Source organism: Coenobita brevimanus, chromosome 59, assembly GCF_032717465.1.
Source record: "Coenobita brevimanus isolate Jiangsu-jjx chromosome 59, ASM3271746v2, whole genome shotgun sequence".
NCBI lineage: Eukaryota > Metazoa > Arthropoda > Malacostraca > Decapoda > Coenobitidae > Coenobita > Coenobita brevimanus.
In genome coordinates, this window is record NC_137012.1 from 30,430,280 (window position 1) to 30,451,574 (window position 21,295).

At 40.4% G+C, this 21,295-nt stretch overlaps 1 protein-coding gene across 1 annotated transcript; it reads right to left on the minus strand.

Annotated features, from left to right (window-relative positions):
* Nucleotides 1–99: 99 nt before the first annotated feature.
* On the minus strand, nt 100–19,222 carry mmy (UDP-N-acetylglucosamine pyrophosphorylase mmy). The gene is made up of 11 exons (XM_080274800.1): nt 19,107–19,222; nt 18,397–18,557; nt 17,053–17,240; nt 16,203–16,427; nt 13,790–13,964; nt 13,049–13,208; nt 10,403–10,543; nt 9,287–9,472; nt 7,780–7,812; nt 3,457–3,522; nt 100–334 (listed from the first exon to the last, which is right to left on the minus strand). Exons 1-11 carry the CDS (start codon nt 19,220–19,222, stop codon nt 181–183), a joined length of 1,605 nt encoding a protein of 534 aa, XP_080130926.1. The 3' UTR covers nt 100–180.
* Nucleotides 19,223–21,295: the final 2,073 nt, after the last annotated feature.

Genomic DNA, 21,295 nt, shown 5'->3' on the forward strand with positions numbered 1-21,295 from the left:
AATCATGAGAGAGCTACACGTCGATCTTTACTGGTAGATCGATTAGTAAATTTCTCTTGGTTACAAACACACTGCTATTCCATAACTTCACAACTCCTACACCTCAAAGTTCTCCAAGCAAATTAACACTACAAAAAATTATAGGACAGCTACAAGTTGATGTAAAAAATGAAAGAAAAGCTACACATCAATTTTCTTTGCCGGTGGGTTGATTGAGAGTGGGCAGGTGAATTTCTTGTTGGCCACGAGATGGTCCAAACCCTCCCCCGCGTAGGACACCAGTGGAGAGATTTCCACCACCACTGGGCACTCATCCCAGCGCATCTCCTTTTGGCTGTGGACAGGATGAAAATGAGACATGGCACTAGTATGAGGACCTGCAGTTCATTCATTTTAACTGGGAGGAGATTTTTGTCCTTTTGCAGCTTATTTCCTCAGTGCCAGAATATGATAATATTACAGCTTAACATCCTTTCCATGGTACTTCTTTACAACTATTATCATATTCTAGACTTAATCATTTGCTGCAGTTTAATATTCATGATGGAGGGAGAGCAATTTTATGCCTACTTAAAGTGAACTGAATTAACTGAAGTAGTACTAGTCACAACCTCTGGCTCATTTGAATGTAAACCAGGCAGACCATAGGCTTAAGCAGTCCTTCTCTTGCAGTCCACCATCTTTCTTTTGAGGGGATAGGGAGGGAGGTGCAGAACATTTGTATACTGAGGCAGTGGAGCCAACCAGCTATATCTGTGCCACCACAAGATGGCATCCCTCTTCAGCACCGTGATAATCAGACAAGGTAATGTAAATGTATCACTGCAAATCCCTGTTAACAAACCACATAACGTCAAATGATACCAGACTTCTTTTCAAAGAATCATTGGCCAGGGTACAGCTTATGTCTTATATGAACAGCTGTTGCATGAAATTCAGTGATCATTAGTTCTGAGGTACAAATAATTGACCCTGGTTATGAATCGAATCAAACCTCCAGTCTGACTATATCTGGTCATCAGCTGAGCTGAAAGGGGTTTGGAATCTTTGACATTTAGAAAAAAAAAAAAAGTTCTACAGTTGGCAGCTTTCTGGTACAGGCAGCTAACTTTTGTTATTAAGTTCAGTGTGTATATATATATGAGAGAGGGGGGTGTGAGTTGGGAGCAGGGCAGTGAAATGGCGGGGGACAGGGCGACTTGGAGGCGATTTGTTTGTGGCCACCCCAAACGGGATTGAGGCGTCTGGCAATAGATAGATAGATAGTGTATATATATGTCGTCATCATCATCATCATCATCATCATCATCATCCAATCCTGTGTTGCCCCATGAGGAGCATAGGAGCCTGAGGCTAGGCAAGTTGGTCCCGACATTCAAAATGAGAGTATAGTAAGTAAATGTTGTGGTACCTTTAATTATAAAACTGCATGAGCTCTCTGAGTAGTCAAGTGTAAGTCTTCACTGACCTGTGGTTCAATTACAAATAGGCAGTATAACTGTAAATAAAAACAAATGATACAGATCAATCACACTATAGTACTGATGCATGGACTGTCATTACTGAAGGCTGCTCTTACAGGATGCTGCGTCAGGCTTCAAGCACACAGAAGAACACAACTAATATGCTGTATATGCCAGGCAATTTCTTGTGTGCTGCAAGGATGGCTCTGTCAGCATTACCAGTATGTATTCTGCTTTATTTATTCATTTCCTACTCCCAGTGCCACACATACCCATACCAGCAGACTGAGCCATCCTAGTAACATACAAGATCCCATCTGGTGAGTTTTCAGTGGAGCACTATTTGTGCATCATCCTGTACAATACAATCAGAAAGAAAAAATCACCAGAGCAGAAGGAGTATTATTTGCAATCTAAGGGCACAGAAATAAACGTGTCCAGACAGCCCTCTTGCTACAGCTTAGCATTCAAGATAGATGGTGACTTTAGGCCGAGTTAAACTGAACAGAATACAGGCAAATGGACAGCGAGAGTTATTAATGAAATCTGTAATAACATCTCTACAGTACTACAGACAACACAAAATACTAAATATACATAAGCCAGAGAAAGAGAGGGTCATTGTAAGCCAAACACTGATATTAGTAACTCTACTAGATGGTGATGGAAGTTAAGAAGATATGTACAAATGAGGATCTGAAGGAGCATTGTGGTGTTGATATGGATGTCTTGGAAAGCATCAGAATTACCTTGAGATGGTTTGGCAATGTGGAGAAAATGGAGAATGAGCAACTGACTACGAGAGAGTAAGTGAGTGACATGGAGGTGGGGAGGTGAAGGGGGAGACTGAGGACGAGATGGACAGATGGGGCTGAGAGGTCTACAAGTGGGGGAAGCATAGAAAAGCAGCCTGATGGCAGAGGAAAGAATGATATGGAGGCAATTTGTTTGCAGTTACACCTTCCAATATTATGGAGCTTAGCAACAAGCACATAAATATGCAAAAGAGACAGACAAACAGATAGACAGGTCTTACTAAATACATACTGTACATAATGAATGCTGTAGTTTCTGATAAAACAATAATAGCAACGGAGGGAAGATGTCTCATGAATAATGCTTGGAAATTATATTCAAGATGCCTGAAATACTATGTTGTGTCAATCACTGTAGAAAATCATTAGTACAGCTTAAGAGAAAGTTACCCACAAAATTCAAGACAATGTAGCATGATGAAGTGTAATACAGGAAAAGCTTAAGATGAGTATTTACTGAAATATGAGAGAACATGTAAAAGAAAGAAAAAATTTAAATAAATGGTGAAATGAAACTAAAGGCTGGAAAAAGGATAATCACAGAAGGCATCAGAAGGGGAATCTAATATCACTTTATACCCATCACCCTTTGAGAAAGATAATACATGAATTATAGAGTGTGTCTAAAAGTGTCATTATTCCCATGAACCCTCACAGATACAGCACAAACTATCAAATCCAAAAATCCAGTTTCCAAAAACCATGTTCAAAACTGTTTTTTTCAAGTGATAAAAGGGTTGTTGTCATGTCTTTACAAGGTCAATACATTTAAAGACAGTTTTATGATGGATACATATAAAAACGGATGGTACCTTCATAATACAGTACTGCATCACACACGTCAATGTATTTACTGCTGATGGAGTTGAGGGTTATTTATATCATAGTTATCATTATGAACATACTTCCCAAAACTTTCCAATTGTTGTAAACCCTTTGGAACCAGGCACTTCAGATCTGAGAGTAAGTACTGTCAAGACCAAACAGAAAACACAGACTAATAAATAAACAAATAAATAAATAAACAAATAAATAAAATAATAAACAAGACTGAATTTTATACCGACCCCAAGCCAGACATCTGACACCACCATCACCACCATAAGCGTGCCCAACCACCGTTTGCTTGAGATGCCACGATGACCCAAATGTGGGGACCGAAGGGAAACGGTACTTACGCATCATTATTATTGAACTCTGTGTTGGCATTTACTGTGGTGGGGCATTTGGGGGCGGCTGCGGGGCTTGGGTGGGGCAGGGGAAGGAAATAAACATATGAATAACTGCTAAAATTATTAGAAAATAGGGAATAGGCAAAAAAGAAAAGAAAGAAAGAAAGAAAAGAGTAAACAAAAAACTGTGGCAGAAATTAAAAGTAAATAAAAAGGAAAAAATATTTAGAGTACAAAAGAGGCAGAAGGATATAAGCAAATGAATAATAGGGTTAATGAATATAAAAAAAGACAAAGTACTATAAATTAATGAAAAGGGAAAAGATGAAGAAAATTTAAGAAAAAATAACATGAAAGAGTCTGAAATAAATGTTAATAAAAAACTTAAGAAAACAGCATGGTAAAAGTGAAAAGGCTTAGAAAATAAAAACAGAAACTGAAAATAAGGAAGATAAATTAGTTACGTGAAAAAAAATGATATGCAGCATATTTACAGAAGTGAACAAATTGCCACGCTAAATGTAAGGAAATAAACAGGGATAACCTAACTAATGAAAACTAGGAGACAAAACTGGCTACAGAAAAATATGAAAACATAACAGTTAACCTGGCAGAGAAAAATATAGATACAGGCTGTTACTGCAGAGTAAAATTAAAATAATGAGATACAGAGGTCCATCAACATTCAAAGAAGTTATGTTACAGACTTTGCCACAAATGAAGAATATACATAGATATTAGTGACCTGCGTAAATGGTCCCTGTGAATGCAGTTTAACTATGTGGCTGCCTATAGCTGCTTTACCTTCATCTGAAGGAACTGGGCCATTCTCACAGCCTGAATGCTAAGGTGTGGTTGGTTGACATTTGATAAGCCCTTACATTTGTTCAGGGGTAGGAATGAGTCTCCTTGGCTATTTGTCAAATTTATCTTCTAGTGTGATTACAGCTAGCCATCAATGTGCTGAAAACAAATTAGGGATCTTTGTCAGGTGTAAACAAACTCCCTACATCAACTCTTCGCTGGTTTCTTGAATGGCTCATTCAGGGTCTTTGCTTCTCTTGTTTGGTCAATGAGTCAACAGCAACTCATTTTTGGTGCTGGTCATTGACTCACAAACACAGTGAATTTTCCATTTTCACAGTGGCATTACCATGCTACCTATGTAAGTTACACAGATGCAAAACTGCCTGCACCAGCAACCATTTACTGTAATGGGATGAAAGGGGATATGAAGAAAAACAGAGTTAAGTGAAAAGCAAGATTGATTTAGACTGGCAAGAGAAAACAGATAAGATTAATTTGACTATAGTATCAGAGAAAAGGACAGGACAGGTTCACTTTTAAATAATAAATGGAAAATATTATGATATACAAAAATTAATTAATTAATTAAAACTACACAAAAACTAAACTGATTTGTACAATATGGAAAACTTAAAAAAACTGAGAAGGTTACTATGATCCTTATACTTTATGTTAATTACATCAGGAGAAAAATTAAAAGTGACTATGGAAATAAAGTACTGTACAAATAATATAATGGTGAATGAGTTAATATTAACAAAAGCAAGTAATGTGGCACTAGGAATGCACTATGTCAAACTACAGCAATCAATGAGAACACTATGAAAAAATTGCTAATAAAACTCTATACACGTACAGTTGATCAAAATGTATTGGTGTACAGTTTACACGAGACACTCTGGCACTGCAGATGATGACTAGTGTATTGCAAAATCTCAGATGATTCTACCCCATGTTATTATACTTGGATTTTTAATGCTAACATATATATCATGTGCTTGACGTTTCCTCATCAATACGGTTCTCATAAGCATTTTCAGATGATAACACATTATTTAACTTGGAACACCAAAAGCTAAACTGATCATTTAAGATATCATTGGACCTTTCCTGCATGATACTTTTTTGATTGACTGTACATTCATTACACAACAGCTTAACCAGTACAAAGAACAAACCATTACAAAACTATGCAGTGACTAACTTAGATGCATTATTGTTGCTACAGCTCTCATTCCATTTGAACTTGGCCCAGATTTTTGTTCTTTGGCAGCTTGTTTCATGTAGTTCAATGGCAAAATGACCATAATACACCTCTGAATCATTTCTATTGCACTTCTTTGTGACTAGCATCTTATTTCAGCGATACTCTATTGTTACTACTTGGCACTGAAAATGGAGATACAGGACTTGTATGGTAATTTTAGGCCAAGTAAAGGTGAAAAGAGTATAGACAAAGATTTTCAGCTTGGGAGAATGCTTTGGTACTGAAGGGGTTAATAAGGTATATCTAACCCCTCCAGCTTCAAAGCTCTCTCCTGAGCTGAGCAGAACTGCCTGGAAAGAGCAAGAATGATGAAAAAGATGTCTTTACAGTGGAAGGGTTAAGGATGGGAAGAGCAGCCAAGTCAGGCCAGATGTGATGAATCTTCATAATACTGTACAGCAAACACAAATTTCACTATGTCAGTACAATTGCTCCATCTGAGTAACCAAAGAACTATGAAACAAGATACAGAATACAAAAGACCCCTTTATTTCAGCCTCAAAGTTTCCCAGCACCTCATATTTCATTCACTGCCACCACCATGGCAGCTGCATGGTTAGCTGTGATTGCCATGCAGCTGCCAGCCCGACAGTGCCAGGTTTTGAATCCTGGTGCAGGCAGCTGGCATCACTTGACTCTGGTGTCCATCCACCTTTTGTAGGTTGGTAGGTAAAATAAGTACACAGGGCAACAGCTAGGGGAGGTAGATGTGGTAACCTGGATGATGCAGTGGTCTTGCATCCCTGCAGTGTGACAAATTAACTTGCCACAGACTCCAAGGCTAAAATTATGGAAATATGAACTGCAGTTAGGTACCTCATGGGATCTGCCCCACCTTTACCTGGAGAACAATACCAGGTAAATGGTTGAAAGACTGTTTCCTTACGGCGGGTATATCATTACTTAGTGGTGCTGGAGAGAGATGCCTTCATGCAGTGGCACTGTTTCAACTAGGCAATTCAACTGCTTGGTTACACCAATGTTCTTCAGCTTCCTCCCTATCCTTCTAAAGGAGGATGGTGAACTACTGTCCAGGAGAAGGGCAATTTACAGCCTGCAGTCCACCAAATTCACATTCAGATAGGCCTGGGGCCACAATAACAACATTACTTCATTGGAATATTAACTAGGAATGAAATAAAGGGGTGTTACTGCATCTAAAAGTACAACATGGAAAACAAAACACTGTATGTACAGTACGTTAACAAATAATGAAGTATTTACACTAGTACAAGAATATTTTACGAGATTACAACCACACATCAACATCCACGTAACACCCTACTGTGCTTCAAGCTAGTTCTTTCTCACAACTTTCGAATGTGCAAGTGCTCAGTGCTGCTCGGTGCCATTCAACCTTTTAAGTGATGGAATGCTTGAGAACCCAATGCTCAAATAACTTGTATTGGGGGGATTACATGAAGTGCAAAAGACAATGAGGGTGGGGACTTCAATATGAGAGAACCTGCATATTCAGAAATATAAGTCAATTCTGTAACACTTTTAGTTATTCAGTACACATGCATTCCAGAGGTAATGTGAAAACTTAAGGTTGAAAGATAGTTTGGATGCACATGATACAGGTTCTACCGCAACATGTCACAATCCTCTCCATATGTAAAGATGTCCCACATCACACAGCATCAGTACGAACACCTCATATGGTATAACACTTGGTGGGGAATTAACTAAAGACCATCACCATTAACACCTTCACCACAATGATGCTTTAGTTTATTCTTACTACCTCCAGACAATTTTATTCAACTTAGGAAAGACCTCTTGTATAAGAGTTAATAAATGCTAAATCTAATCCCTTCAGTTACATAAATCTCTCACACACAGAATAAAACTGTCTGGCAACAGAAAGAATGAAAGGACATCATCAAGTTGAACGTCCAGAAAACTCAAACAAAACCATGGACTTTGAAATCTTTGTGCCCAGTAGACTGCTTATGTCAGTGTTTTAAAGTCTTGGGTAAAATATAATATTCAATAATCAGTCAGACTATCATCCTCCTTTCAGGATATACACAGGGTGCTGAGGAATGTTTGTATACCCAGGCAGTAGGACAGCCCCATTATACTGGTGCCACCACAAGAAGGCACCCATCTCCAACAACCTTCCTACCAATAACATGATTGATTATTTTACTAGTGGCAGAATCTACTGGGCAAAAGTTTCCATTCCTTAAAACTCCACACCAGCAAACAAGCACTCCACTCCACCAGATCGTAGCATCGTGAAAACATACCTTACGGAGTCTGGCACAACCCGATCCTCTGGCCTATAACATATGAGGTTAGCGACAAGGCTTTATGGTGAGATGTAGATACATGGTTGGTCTTCTAAAGGCACCATGCAAGGGTTACCTGATATTTTGATCTGTTACTGCTGTATCTTGTATGGTAGAATACTGAACATGGTGGTGACAGATAAAGGAGACTGAGGATTTAAGTTAGGCTGGGCAAGGTTATGTTATGTTATGTTGTTATGTCATACTATGCTGCTATGTTATTAGGTTTGGCTATGTTATCTTATGTTTTGTTTTTACTTGATCTGGTTTGATTCAACTGGATAAAGTTAGGTGAAGAAAATGATATGATGAGGGTTTGGTTAGGCTAAGTTAAGTTAGTTATGATGAAAAACATCTTGAAAATTTTCACATATTTTCTATTACATTTTGTATAAAAATACACTACTGGCTGATACTTGCAAGCATTTAGTATTTTGTTAGTAATAATATACACAATGCTCTTCATGTCCATTATAAAAGGATGCATAAATGCATAGCCTCACCATAAACTAGCCAAGCAAACAGCATGGCATCAGGCAAAATACATATCATACTGGAACTGTAAGTCTACATGAACATCCAGCCATGCAATGCTGAAAGCACTATAATGCAGAAATATCTACATTTTTATAATGACTAACTAAACATTAATACTGTACAAATGAACAAACTAAATAAACACTAATAAAAATGAAATAAGGGAGAATAATGCATGCCTATTAGTGGTGGGGGATCTCTCTTTCTCTCAGTTCCTTACCTCTCTTCTTCCCATATCCTTTGTTGACTATTAACCTCCAACTTCTCTTCAGGTAATATCATACTGCTCGTATTGTACTGTATATAAAGGCTCCAACATGCCTGCATGTGTTGGCCTTGGTCACCTAACGGAGACTCTCCACACTGCTCGAGCTTCCTATTCAGTCCCTTATCTTAGCAAATGAGATAGTTCTTGTTTTTTCCGCTCCCTCTCAGTTTTGCCTAACCCTCCATTCAATATGTATGAACCAGTGGCATAGCCATGAGGGGGCCTGGGGGGACCCTGGCCTCCCATTCAGAACCTTGATCCCTTAACTGGCCCCTTGTTTGAAATTTCAGATCATCATCAGCAGCATCATCATCATCATCTGGACCTTCTTTCCCACCCTAGAGCAGGGCCAAGAGTAGCAACGTCCAGACAGCTTAAGTCTGCCCAATTCAATGGGCCACACTTCCATCCACTCATCATCCAAGCCCATAGAATCCTGGCTCCAACAGATAGGCCAAAAAAAAATTCACCACGTTCTGTAGCTTCACACTTCAGATTACAATATTCAATATATGCATACTATTCACTAGTGGACCATTTCCCCCTCCCAAAAAATGGCTTGGTCCCCACCTTGGAACCCCCCATTGGTGGAGATCTGGCTATACTACTGGCATGAACTACGAGTGATGATGACAGAGCCATGGTAATGAAGACACATACCTTGGAATCAGTGGTAGTGGCTCCCCTTCTGAGTCAACCAGTGTACCTCCGGCATTAAGCAGGTATCGGTGGTGGAGTGAGAACAGTGCATGCCTGCAGGTGGTGGGGGTGTCCTTCTCCGCACCATCTCCATTCTTCAGCGGCGCAAACTCGTCCTCTCTGATTACCTCCCAAACTGCCAAGGTGCTGCGGTGAGGGGTGAAATTAAGCACTGTATTGCAAGTGGTTCTGCAGGCTTTGTAACATCTCTTCCTTAGCAATCCATTTTGCCATGCATACTGTTTTATTCTCTTGTGTTGCTTTATGATACTCAAGTTCTTGTTTTGAGGTTTTGAGTGCTAAAATGGGAATGTTTCTGAGAAACTAAGGATCAACCATTATTATTATTATTATTATTACTATTATTATTATTATTTCTTATTATTATTATTATTATTATTATTCCATCCATCCATCCATCATCTAATCCTACGTTGCCCCATGAGGAGCGTAGGAGCCTGGGGGTAGGCAAGTTGGTCCTGGCATTTAAGATGAGTTATTATTATTATCATCATCACCATCACAGTGCTGGAGAGAAACACTTTCACATGGAAGCACTGTTCAATTCTCCCTCATTTCCCTCCCTATCTCCATATGGAGGACTGCAAATTGAAGGAGAAGGGCAGCAAGGGCAGCTTCAGCCAGCGGACTACCAGGTTCACACTGAGATAGGCCTGGGGCCACAACAACAACAAAACCATCACCATATAAAGGGGTCTATGGTGAGCTGAATAAAATTATTTGGCAGAAGCAAAAACAAAATGAAAAACCTGGAGGCACAGCTGAAATACAAGTGGTGGATAAAAGTTTTTTTTTATCACATACATGCTACCCAGCAAGTACGGTGGTCTTCAACAGCTTAAAAGAATTAGACTATAATAGCAATATGAACAAAAAAAATGTTGCTCTACACTGCCCTAAAATTTCCATGGCTCCATCCTGAATGCTTAGTTGTAACAGCAGATCAATTCTAGAATATGATGCTAGTCATGAAGAAGTTCTACGGAAAAGATGTAGAGCTGAAAATTGTCTTTTTGTGTCAAATTAAGGCAGGAGCTATAACCAGCAGATACTTACTTGGCAAACTGGAACACATCAAAGACAAACTTTTCCATCTTGATTCCATTTGGTTTGTCTGGCTTGTGAGCCCTGCCCTCCGGGGTGACATGAGCGATCTTTTTCTTGGCCACGTGGTGCATCATGCTGCTCTCATAGTCACTGGAGGGAGATTGAGTTAGGTTAGAGTAGGTTAGGTCAGAATTAGAATACACTCAGTTAATTGAGGTTAACTTTGATTAGGTTAGGTTTTTAGATTTGGTCTGCACAGGATTAGACAAAACTGTACTGGACTTGGCTGACTCAATTTAGATTCGACTATGTTTGGACCAGTTACATTAGGTCAGGCAAGACTGGTGTTGAGTGGGCATACAGAGGATTGTATGGGTCCTGTGTAAGCTAAATTAAAACTATTACCATCTTATGCAACGTCTGTAAATCTGTATTTTGGAAGATGATGAAAATTTTTATATATACTGTAGATGCTTGAAGGCCGACAGAAATTCAGGACATTTGCTTTTCATTCAAACAGAATAAAGTGAATGGGGCTTCAATGACTACTGGCAGATTCAGTAACATGTATCACTAAGCAGAAAAGTTATATCATAAAACAAGGCATCAAGACACACATGGATAAATGAATGGAGGAACAGAAAAATGGGAAACTGAAAGACAGACAAAGTAAATATGCAAAGGGATAGATGGCCACTTAGACAGGCATCAAAACAGAATTACAGAAAGGTAGAGTAGAGTAGCAGAGGAAATAACTATTAGCATCAAAGGTGAAACACTCCTTTTACTTCTGAATGCCTTGTATCACATAGAGCAGCATTCTAGGTGGCACAGCAGGCTTCGTAGCACTATACCCCTTGAACTTTGATTCATTTAGCATGTTAAACTTTATCATTCTCATATACAGGAACGTTATTTGTATCACTTCAATAACAGCATAATTTGCATACTGAGGATTAATGTAAAGAATGAATTGCTATGGAAGACCTTTTAAGAAATCTCTGAAGCCATTTTGAGAACAACACAACTCAATTTTGCAAACCAAGACACACTGACTGATTATATTTACAGCAACAAAAAATACAATTGCTCCAAATAAAACACAAAAAGGTTCTTCAATACAATACTGCAAAATAAATTCAACAATAGTTTAAAAATACTCAGATGAAAACACTTAAAAAGTACAGTACTTTGAAAAACACACACTACCACACCATCGGCAATGAACATACAATTTCAACACTCTGCATCCATGAACAATACTGAGTACTGCAGTGTGCTATCAAGGGCAAAAGTTTGCTGACATTCCCCTACCAACAGTACAGTAAGTTTAGTTTTTAAAGCCAATACACTATTAATAATAAGGCCACAGTATGATTTTCTTTTTTTATTTCAAGCCATGCAGTTTCACAGGCAGAAATCTGGACAGATACCACAGCGAATCTGAATGACCAAGCACAAAAAATCTGTTATTATTCACTGTCATTTTCTTCATGGACATGGGTTCAACACTGGTGCAACTATATACAGTACATGCAGGTCAGGGATAAGCACTTATACAGGGTGTCTCGTGAGATTTTCTAGAAAATTCAGGAAGCTATCAAATGGCTAATTTTGGACGAAAAATATTATATCAACATGGGCTCATTTCTAAAAGGTTACTAAGCTATGATTACTGATGACCATTTGGGAGAAAATCGTCTCCCTTGTACTTAACACATACAGTTATCAGTAACTAGCTCCAAAATTAACTCTAGAACAGCCTCCTGAAAATTCTCAAAAAAATCTTGTAGGCCATCCTGTACACATATATAGCCAACACAGTGCTCGAACACTCAAACTTCACTACTATGTTCACATGTCATGGTTGCACCATTAAAACAATAAACACAAAGAAAACTCCTCTCAAATATCACCCTCAACCCAACACACAACACAGTCACTCTTCTGTTGTACTCACCCACTGCACCATGAAATAAAATGGGGAGAGTGTTAGTCACAATGTTCACAGTTGCATACTGTATCATGTCTTTGCTTCTTTCAGCTCGTATTGAATTTTAAGGAACATTTTCACATTTGACATAGCTAAAGACATACTGGTATATACTTTGTTTCTGCTTTATTTTTATAACTGGGTAAATTGTATGTCATATCTTTTCTTCCTTAAGCTGCCAACTGTACTTAAATACCAAGTAACATTCAGCCTACGTTCCACCAGGTTCATGCTGAGATGAGCCTGGGGCCACAACAATATAACCAACAATTACAGTTGCCTTCTCCAAAGTTAACATAATTATCAGGAGGTAGTGAGAATAGAGTAAGAAATTCATCACTGTATTTATGTACTCAATTTATTTACCATGACTTAATTACTATATCTATCTTTGTACAGTACTCACCTGTACCTACTTAATAGCTTAAAGCTCATTACATCCAAAACACACTGTCATAAGACAACTGTACTCTGTACAGCTAACAAAAGGCAACTGCCTATTTGTCCACCTGTCTCTGTAACTAATTAAACCTCTACAGTACTGTATATGCAAAATAAAGTCACCCTAACAATCACCACCATTTGTAAAAATTGTCAGCCTAATATTTATCTTACCTTACTCAAAGTTCATAAAATCCAAAACAAAATCTACTAATACTCACTAAACAACTTTCTTGAGGAACTGTGTAGTGAAGAAGTGGTTGCAGATGTTGCCAGCAGAGAAAGTCAATCGGCCGTCAGTGTTGCGCTTCTGTGCTGTCTTGAGTGTGATTTCACTGTATTCCACAACCTGATAGATACCATCAACCCTGCATACCACACCTGGGAAATGAAGTAAATAATGAGGGACTTAATTATCACAGGAAAGCACATTAACTAACCTATCTACCCTACCTTACCCAAACTGAATTTAATCAAACCCAGCCAACCTCAGCTAAATCTAACCTAATGTAACCAAACCACACCTCACCTAACCCAATCTCACTTAACTCAACTCTAACTCGTCCTAACCAAACCTATTCTAACTCAGTCTTGCCTAAACTACCGGCCTAACTTAACCTCCCTTCTCTTCCCTAAACATAACTTACCTCACACCAGCCCCTATGACTTATCAACAGGTTCGCATCCTCCCCCATCCCCCAACCAAACCTAACCTCGAGTCATACTGTAAGCACCTTTGGAGGTTTTGTAACACCTCCTCCTTAGCAATGTATTTTGTGTATTGCATTTCAGTATCCTACAATGCAAATTATATCAATACTGAAATGATGTAAGCAACATACAAGTGAAGTTTTACAAGATGCAAAACAAATACCTGAGAAGGAGGTGTTATAATCCTTCTGTGCCATGTAGAATAAGGCCATCAAATCTACTCTTATCTCTTACTGGCTTCTATGACTCACCAACAGCCTCAGTAGGGAAGGCCTTCTCTACCACCTTGGCACCACAGTCGGCACCTTTGGAAAGGCAGTACCCAATGAATATGGGGTCAGCCATCTTGACTAGAATATTGTCCACGCAGTACACGTGGACATATTTGATGCCCCGTCTCTCCATGTCCTCAAGCACATTCTTTTCCTGTTGAATTTTGCAAGAAATCAGCACAAAAATTAGTACAAACTTAGCACAAAATTATAGTTTGTTCACCTTGGCTTGGTGGAAATTTTCATTTTTTGTAAACTGCCACAAAATTAGTATATGCAGTACAGTCTTCTCCTACTGAATGTGGCAAAAAACTAACACAACATTAGCACCAAAATGAGCAAAAAATATTAGTACAGTGTAAGATTAGGGCAAAAACACTGAAACATTTGACTCCCCATCACTCCATGTCTTCCTGAACATTGCTTTCCTGTTCAATGGGACACATTATTATACACTAAGTACTGGTAATATGTTGCTTTTTTTTTTTTTTTTTGGCCATCAAGTGTACAGGGAACTCATAAAAACTATTATCAAAACTCCACTGCTACCTATAAAGTTAATTTGCCAACTTCTCCCAAGTTACAGTATTAATTACATAGGAAAAGTAGCGACATTCTGGAGCAAAAGATGGACTTGGTGTATATTGACAGTAATTATTCTAACCTGATGAAGATCCCTAACAAGAGTTGCAATAACAGTTTCTCTTTGGTTTTTCTCCACAGAACTGCTATGTACACTCTTACAGACTAAAATTACATGAGCCTGGGATTGGCTCCATCTTCAGCCAAAAATATGGACAAGCTTAAAAAAACACAAAACAAAGCCTTAAGAATATGGTATTGTAATAACAGCACATACAAAGACTATATGTACAGATCACCTTCACCAAGAAATAAATGTACTCCCAATGAAGAAACTACACGAACATAAGAAGCACACAGTTTATCACTTAACAGTAAGTACAGGTTACAACCTATCTTTGCAATTATGTACAGAACTGCACCAGTCCCAATCTCTGGTCCATTGCTCAGGTCCCCATGAACCTGGCACTGCAAGAACATGGCCAAGGCCAAGAAAAAGAACAAGAACAAGAATAAGATCTTGGACAACAAAATGAACACTCAACCACAAAGGTTAAAAAAAAAAAAACGCATCTTCTCTACACAACACAAAATATTAAAAAAAAAACTCACTCCTACACCAGCCAACACTATGGCACATGAATATATACAGGTGACATACACAGCCATCCAAAACTTTCAACTAATCGTCCTTCACAAGCCCCCACCAGATATTCACACCATGTTGGAGAGTGATGCCTCCATGTGGTGGCATACATATATCTGCTGCCTGGTTATAAAAACATTAATCAATCCCTCCCTATCCCCAGAAAGGACAAAGGTGAACTGTACAAGGGCAACTTCTGCCTCCAGTCTTTTGAGTTCTTGCCCAGATGAGTATGGAGCAAGAACAACAACATGGTCATCACCTTCTCTACTTCCCAACACAACACAAAACTCAACAGTCCCCTCAGCTCTCAATGTAATGCATCCCCTCACACAACACAGACAAATCTTTGACATAACCTCAAGGCTAGATCTCCGAGACAGCTCGACTGCAGCATCTGGTTTCTTGTAGTCCTTCGAGGTCCCATCAACTTGAGCCTGGGGTCACGGCAATAACAACAACAACAAAACTAATATAAATGGGTACTGCATATTCTGATGCATTCAACAAAGAAGAAAACATTTATTAATAAGATTAATTTCTTGACTCAGATGAAATATCTACCTGGTTTATTCTACCAGCCACTTCAAATTATTCTAGCACCATTCATCACCTTTTGTTTTTTGGTTACTGTTCCAAATTTCTCAAGCACCATTCCAAGCCACCCTCCTTCACAAGACTCACACACTGTAAACTCCAAATAAGCCTACTTTACTACCTCTCATCCTGCTATTCTAGACCACCTCCCCTAATGTACTCCTTTGAGAAATTCTGTCACAACTTATCACTACTTTCTCCTGCCTTTCCAAGTCTCGCTGTTATTACTTTCTTCTGTTATTCCACATAACTTTTTCTTATGTACACACCCTCACTGATCAGCATTAGTTTTCATCAACGCTCTTTCTTTGCCATCTTCCCTGAGACCCTTTTCCAAAACCTGTCATCACTTACAATTACAGTATTTTCTCTCACCCCCTTATGCCTCCCTCCCCTTCAAGCTTAACTATCATTACTCATCAAGTTTCCCACTACTGTATGCCTCTCTCTCTCTCTCTCTCTCTCTCTCTCTCTCTCTCTCTCTGTATACTCCTTCAAGGTTATCTACCATCACTCATCACTTCTCATTATTATAAGCTCACCCCTCCCCTCCTTTGTCCTACTCACCCTGAGAGCCCTGTACAAGCCTCCATTGCCATCTGGAGCACGGGCCAGCTTATGTGGTGCCTCCAGAATGATCCTGCCATCGAAGGTGAAGCATGGCAGCATCCCCTGCTCAAACACCACAAGGTTCTCCTTCTCCAAGCCAAAGTAGCTGTGGCGGGCAAAGAAGTCCATCGTGGGCTCCTTGGTGTGCTCCGATGTCATGATGTACCAAGGGATTTCACCGCACTGTAGGGGAGATACATGACTGGGGTACTCAGTTTTTGGCACAGATCTCTCTTACTATAGATTTAGGGGTTATAGGTAGTTGTTGTGTGATAAGAAGTCCATCATGGCTTCTTTGGTGTGTTCTGATATCACAATGTACAGAGGGATTTCACCACAGTGTTGGGGACACAGAAGACTGGGGTGCTCAGTTTTGGGCAGTTCTATTTACAGCTAGTTCTTAAGGTGTTAAAAATTAATTGTTGTTTGTGGAGCCATCCATCTTTAGTTCCTTGGTGTGTTCTGATGTCATGATGGACCATGGGATATGATGTCACTGCACTGGTGAAGATGACATATGAGTGGTGTACTCAGTTTTTATCTATCTGTCAGCAGATGCTTTAATCCATGAGGGGTGGCCACAAATGAATTACCTACATGTCACCCTATTCCCTTTCATTGGGCTGCCCTCTGTACAACTCACACCCTCCTCTCTTATATACCTCTCCATCTCCTATCCCTCAATCTCATCCTTGGCTTCCCCCTATCTCCATCCCCTTCACCAATGATATACTCTCCTGGTCAGTCTTAAATTCTCCATCCTCTGAACATGACTAAACCATCTAAAAGTCTTTCTCCTAACGCTAACCTTGCCAAACTTCTCCTTTGCCAGATGTTGCAGCCTAAGGATCCTCTCTGCCTGGAGTTGGTAAAGGGTCTTGCGTGATGGAAGGTTGACATCATACATGCCCTTGGGGTAGTCCACACCCAGTCTGGTGCCCTGACCACCCGCCAACAGCAGCACACCCACACTGCCATTGCTCACTTCACGCAGACCTGAAAGTTACAAATGTGTGGATTAGAGATGCTGTAGATAGGCTACAAAAGTACTAAATTTTGCAACAGCAAGAATAAATTTGGTCTGGTACCATTACTACCTGCCAGCAACAGCATACCAATACTGCCACTGCTCACCTAGCACAGACCCATGATGTTAAAACAAAAGGCCCCAGATATACAAGAAGAAAAAGGAATAGATTTATGTCTATCAATTTCATAGGGGTCACTGAGGCAAATAACCAACCAACAGTTACATGCCACATTACTCTCACTTACCTCATTACCAACACAAACCACAACTCAAAATGCTCAAATAATCCACTATGTCCACACTGTAATGCAGCACCCCACATCACAACACTTTTAATCACCCCATGCACAACCACAGCACACTAAAACTCACAAACAGTCCACTATTTCCCTCACTGTAATGCAGCCCTCCACTACACAACACACTCACATCATGCACTTGACTTTCAGGACACAGACAATCCTTCAGCATAATTTTAAACTGACAAACCAATGACAGCGATAAGGTCCTCTCGATAAGATACCTTCAGCTGAGTAAACTCTGAACATACCTCCACTCTACCCACACATAGCCACTTACACCACCTGAGCAAATACTCATCACCCTCGCTTCACTCGCCCTGAACAAGCCTCCTTTCAACTATTTCTCACTCTACACAACTGACACCAAAACTGTCATATCCATCCACCTACTGCCAGTACCGGGATGCCTTCATGTGATTGCACTGGTATGACCCGGCAGCTACAATGCCCGGTTATACAAACATCCTTCAATCCCTTTCCTACTCCCTGAAAGGAGGAAGGTGAACTGCAGAAGAAGGTCAACTTCAGACTGTAGTCCACCGGGTTCGCATTCAGATGAGCCTGAGGTTGCAAATACTGTTACATGAAGTGTTCACTGGAATAAAAGAATCAGACTCACAAATGCAGTGGTTGTAGTTGAAGCCCTAGGTTCACCTAAACATGTACCCAGTGGATTGCAGGCTGAAGTTACTATTCCATAGTTCACGTTTCTCCTTTTGGGGAAAGAGGAGGGAATTGAGGAATGTTTGTATAACTGGGCAGTGCAGCTGCCCAGTTATATCACTGCCATCACATGAGGTGTTCCACTAAAAAAACTCACCAGTCTCCTCATAATCTTTGATCTTTTCCAGTGGTGTGCGTGTCACAGAGCCGTGCATGTCTGCTGGTATGGGCTCCATGCGCTCATCTAGCTTGGTCTGCTCTTCATTCAGCGAGGACACAGTCTTCTTGTAAAACCGCAACACCTCCTCAAGGTCCAGTCTGTTGAAGGGAGGTGATGTTAATGATGATGGATGGGAGTATGAAGCAGCAATAGTACAACTGCTCCAATATGACAAAGATCCCTAACTTCACTCGTCTCAACTGATGGCCAGGTGCACCCAGACTGGAGTGCTGATTTGTCTAGTAATCAAGGAGACTAATTATTCTTTCATAATCAAGGCTCATCAAATTTCAAGCAACTACACCCTCGTATGGTACAGTACAGGTATTTAAGCTGTGGCAGTGTCCCAGTTATATCAGCTAAAAACAAATTACTGTAACTACAATTCTTGTTTATATTGTTCAACTACTGTGTTATCCCCTTCACCATGAAGATATATTTATTGCAAACAAACAATGCTGTTCAAACTTTGTGAGGTCTGTTGGCGAGTGGAGAGTGAACTACTGGACTTCCGGTATGGACTTCCTAGTCTATATCCAGCTTCAAAGGCATTAAAATACATAAATATTAAGGACTGAGAAGTACCTGCATCACTATTATTCGCCATCTTACTGTATACCCAAACAACCTTAACATGAAGCACTCACTCATTGAGGTCATTATACAGTGTCTTCTTCTGAGCCTCGGTAAGAACATCCCAGAACTGCAGCAGGTGCTCCTGTCCGTGGGCGGCCAGACGCTCGCGCAGTGAGCTGATGTCCATGCTGACAGCTGAGGAAAGATGAAAAAGGGAGTTGGAGTCATTGTGTCTGGATACATCTAACATATTGAACACATACAGAACAAACATTCTTTTATCACTAAAAATGATAGGTTACAATGGAGGGGTTATTAAGAAATGAGAATGATGACTGTGAAAGTAAGAAAAAAAAGAGTCAGAGTGAGTGTGTCTGGGTATATCTGTCTGGGTATATCTATCACATCCAACCCATGAAAACATTCTTCTGGCACTAAATATGATACACTGTGATGGAAAAGCCAAAATGAGAGAAAAAAGAGAATGTGTTAGGGTTTATCAAATAGATCCACAATTTCTGTTACTAAACATGAAACACTAGATTGGAGGAGTTGTAAAGAGAAAAAATAAGAGAGTGATGGCTGACAATCTCAAAAGGGGTGACCACAAACAAATCACCTCCATGCCATCCTGTCTTCTGCATGCAGGATGTCCTTCCTCCAGTTCATAGAACTCCCATATACCTCTCCACCTCATCCCTCCACCTCCAACTCAGTCTCCCCATCCATCTCAGTCATATACAGACTCTGATGCAACCGCCCCCCCTCACTCTCTCTCTCTCTCTCTCTCTCAAACACACACACACACACACACACACACACACACACACACACAAAGCAGACAAATACGTCCCCTACATAAAAACACTAAAGCACTGCAAGGACGACATTGTACGGTGTTTACAGTTACGGCACCTCACTTCTTGTTTTCGCATCTTCAGTCCAAGGACATTTTTTTTTCTTTGCAATTTTCAGAGGGCTTCTCATTAACCCCTTCACCAACAGAAGGGGTGTTGGAAAAGGACACCTTCATGAGGTGGCACCAAAATGTCCTGTCAGCACCCTGGCCCAACAAAGCAGACGTCCCTCAACTCCCCCGCCCCATCCCCCAAATGAAGAATGGTGAACTGCAGTATGAGGGTAGCTTCAGCATGCAATCCACCGTGCTTACGTTCAGATGAGCCTTAGGCTGCAACAACAACAACAACAAGTACTACTACTACTACTACTATTACTACTACTACTAACATGTTTACCACTAGGGGGCTTCCCTCACTTGAACATAATCGTCTGGAGGTAGCACATCGAAGCTAAACAGATAGATAGATAGATAGACAGAAAGAGAGAGAGAAAGGGGGGGGGTGACCTTGCAACGTGGCTACTGATGAAAGTGAGGCGGTGTGTACATGTGGGTCACTACCTCCCTACACACACACACACACACACACACACACACACACACACACACACACACACACACACACACACACAGGTACACATACTCTTTCATACACCCATACACACACAAATCTATAAACACAATCTACACACAAGCATAATGAAAGCTAAAAACACAAATACGCACATGCCGTATAAACCAACAGGCACGCTCATGCATATTATACACATACAAGAGCACATAAAAACAGTCACATATCGGTAGGTTTACACATGTCCCATATATACAGACACAAAACTGCACGACAACACACACACACACAAACTATCAATCAGTCAATGTGTGTAATTCACCGGGTCGGTCAGGATCACTTGATGGTCGTGATCGTCAGCTTTTACCCTCCCGGAAGGGAGCTGAGAGCTCATATAGTCCGATCTAAGGGCAAGGCTGTGACCTTCACACACGCACACACCCGTCCCCTTGCTCCAGGGGGACAGTAACCACCCACTTCGTCAGTGAAACTTTTCGCAACCTGAGCGAGGCGCGAACTCCCGTCCACCAGTTGGCAAGCGAGAACGTTACCACTGCACCAGCGAGCGGTGTGTGTGTGTGTGTGTGTGTGTGTGTGTGTGTGTGTGTGAGAGAGAGAGAGAGAGAGAGAGAGAAAACCGGACGGAGGGGAGAAGACAGGTCATGAAGAGAAGGACAGGAGGAAGGGGGAGGGAGAGAAGGTGAAGGAGAAAGGAAGGACTGAAGCCAAGGAAAGAAGGAATGAAGCGAGGGAAGGAAGGAAGGAAGGAAGGAAGGCGGAAAGGAGTCAAAGGAAGGTGAGTGAAAGAGAGGGAAATATGAAGGATATGA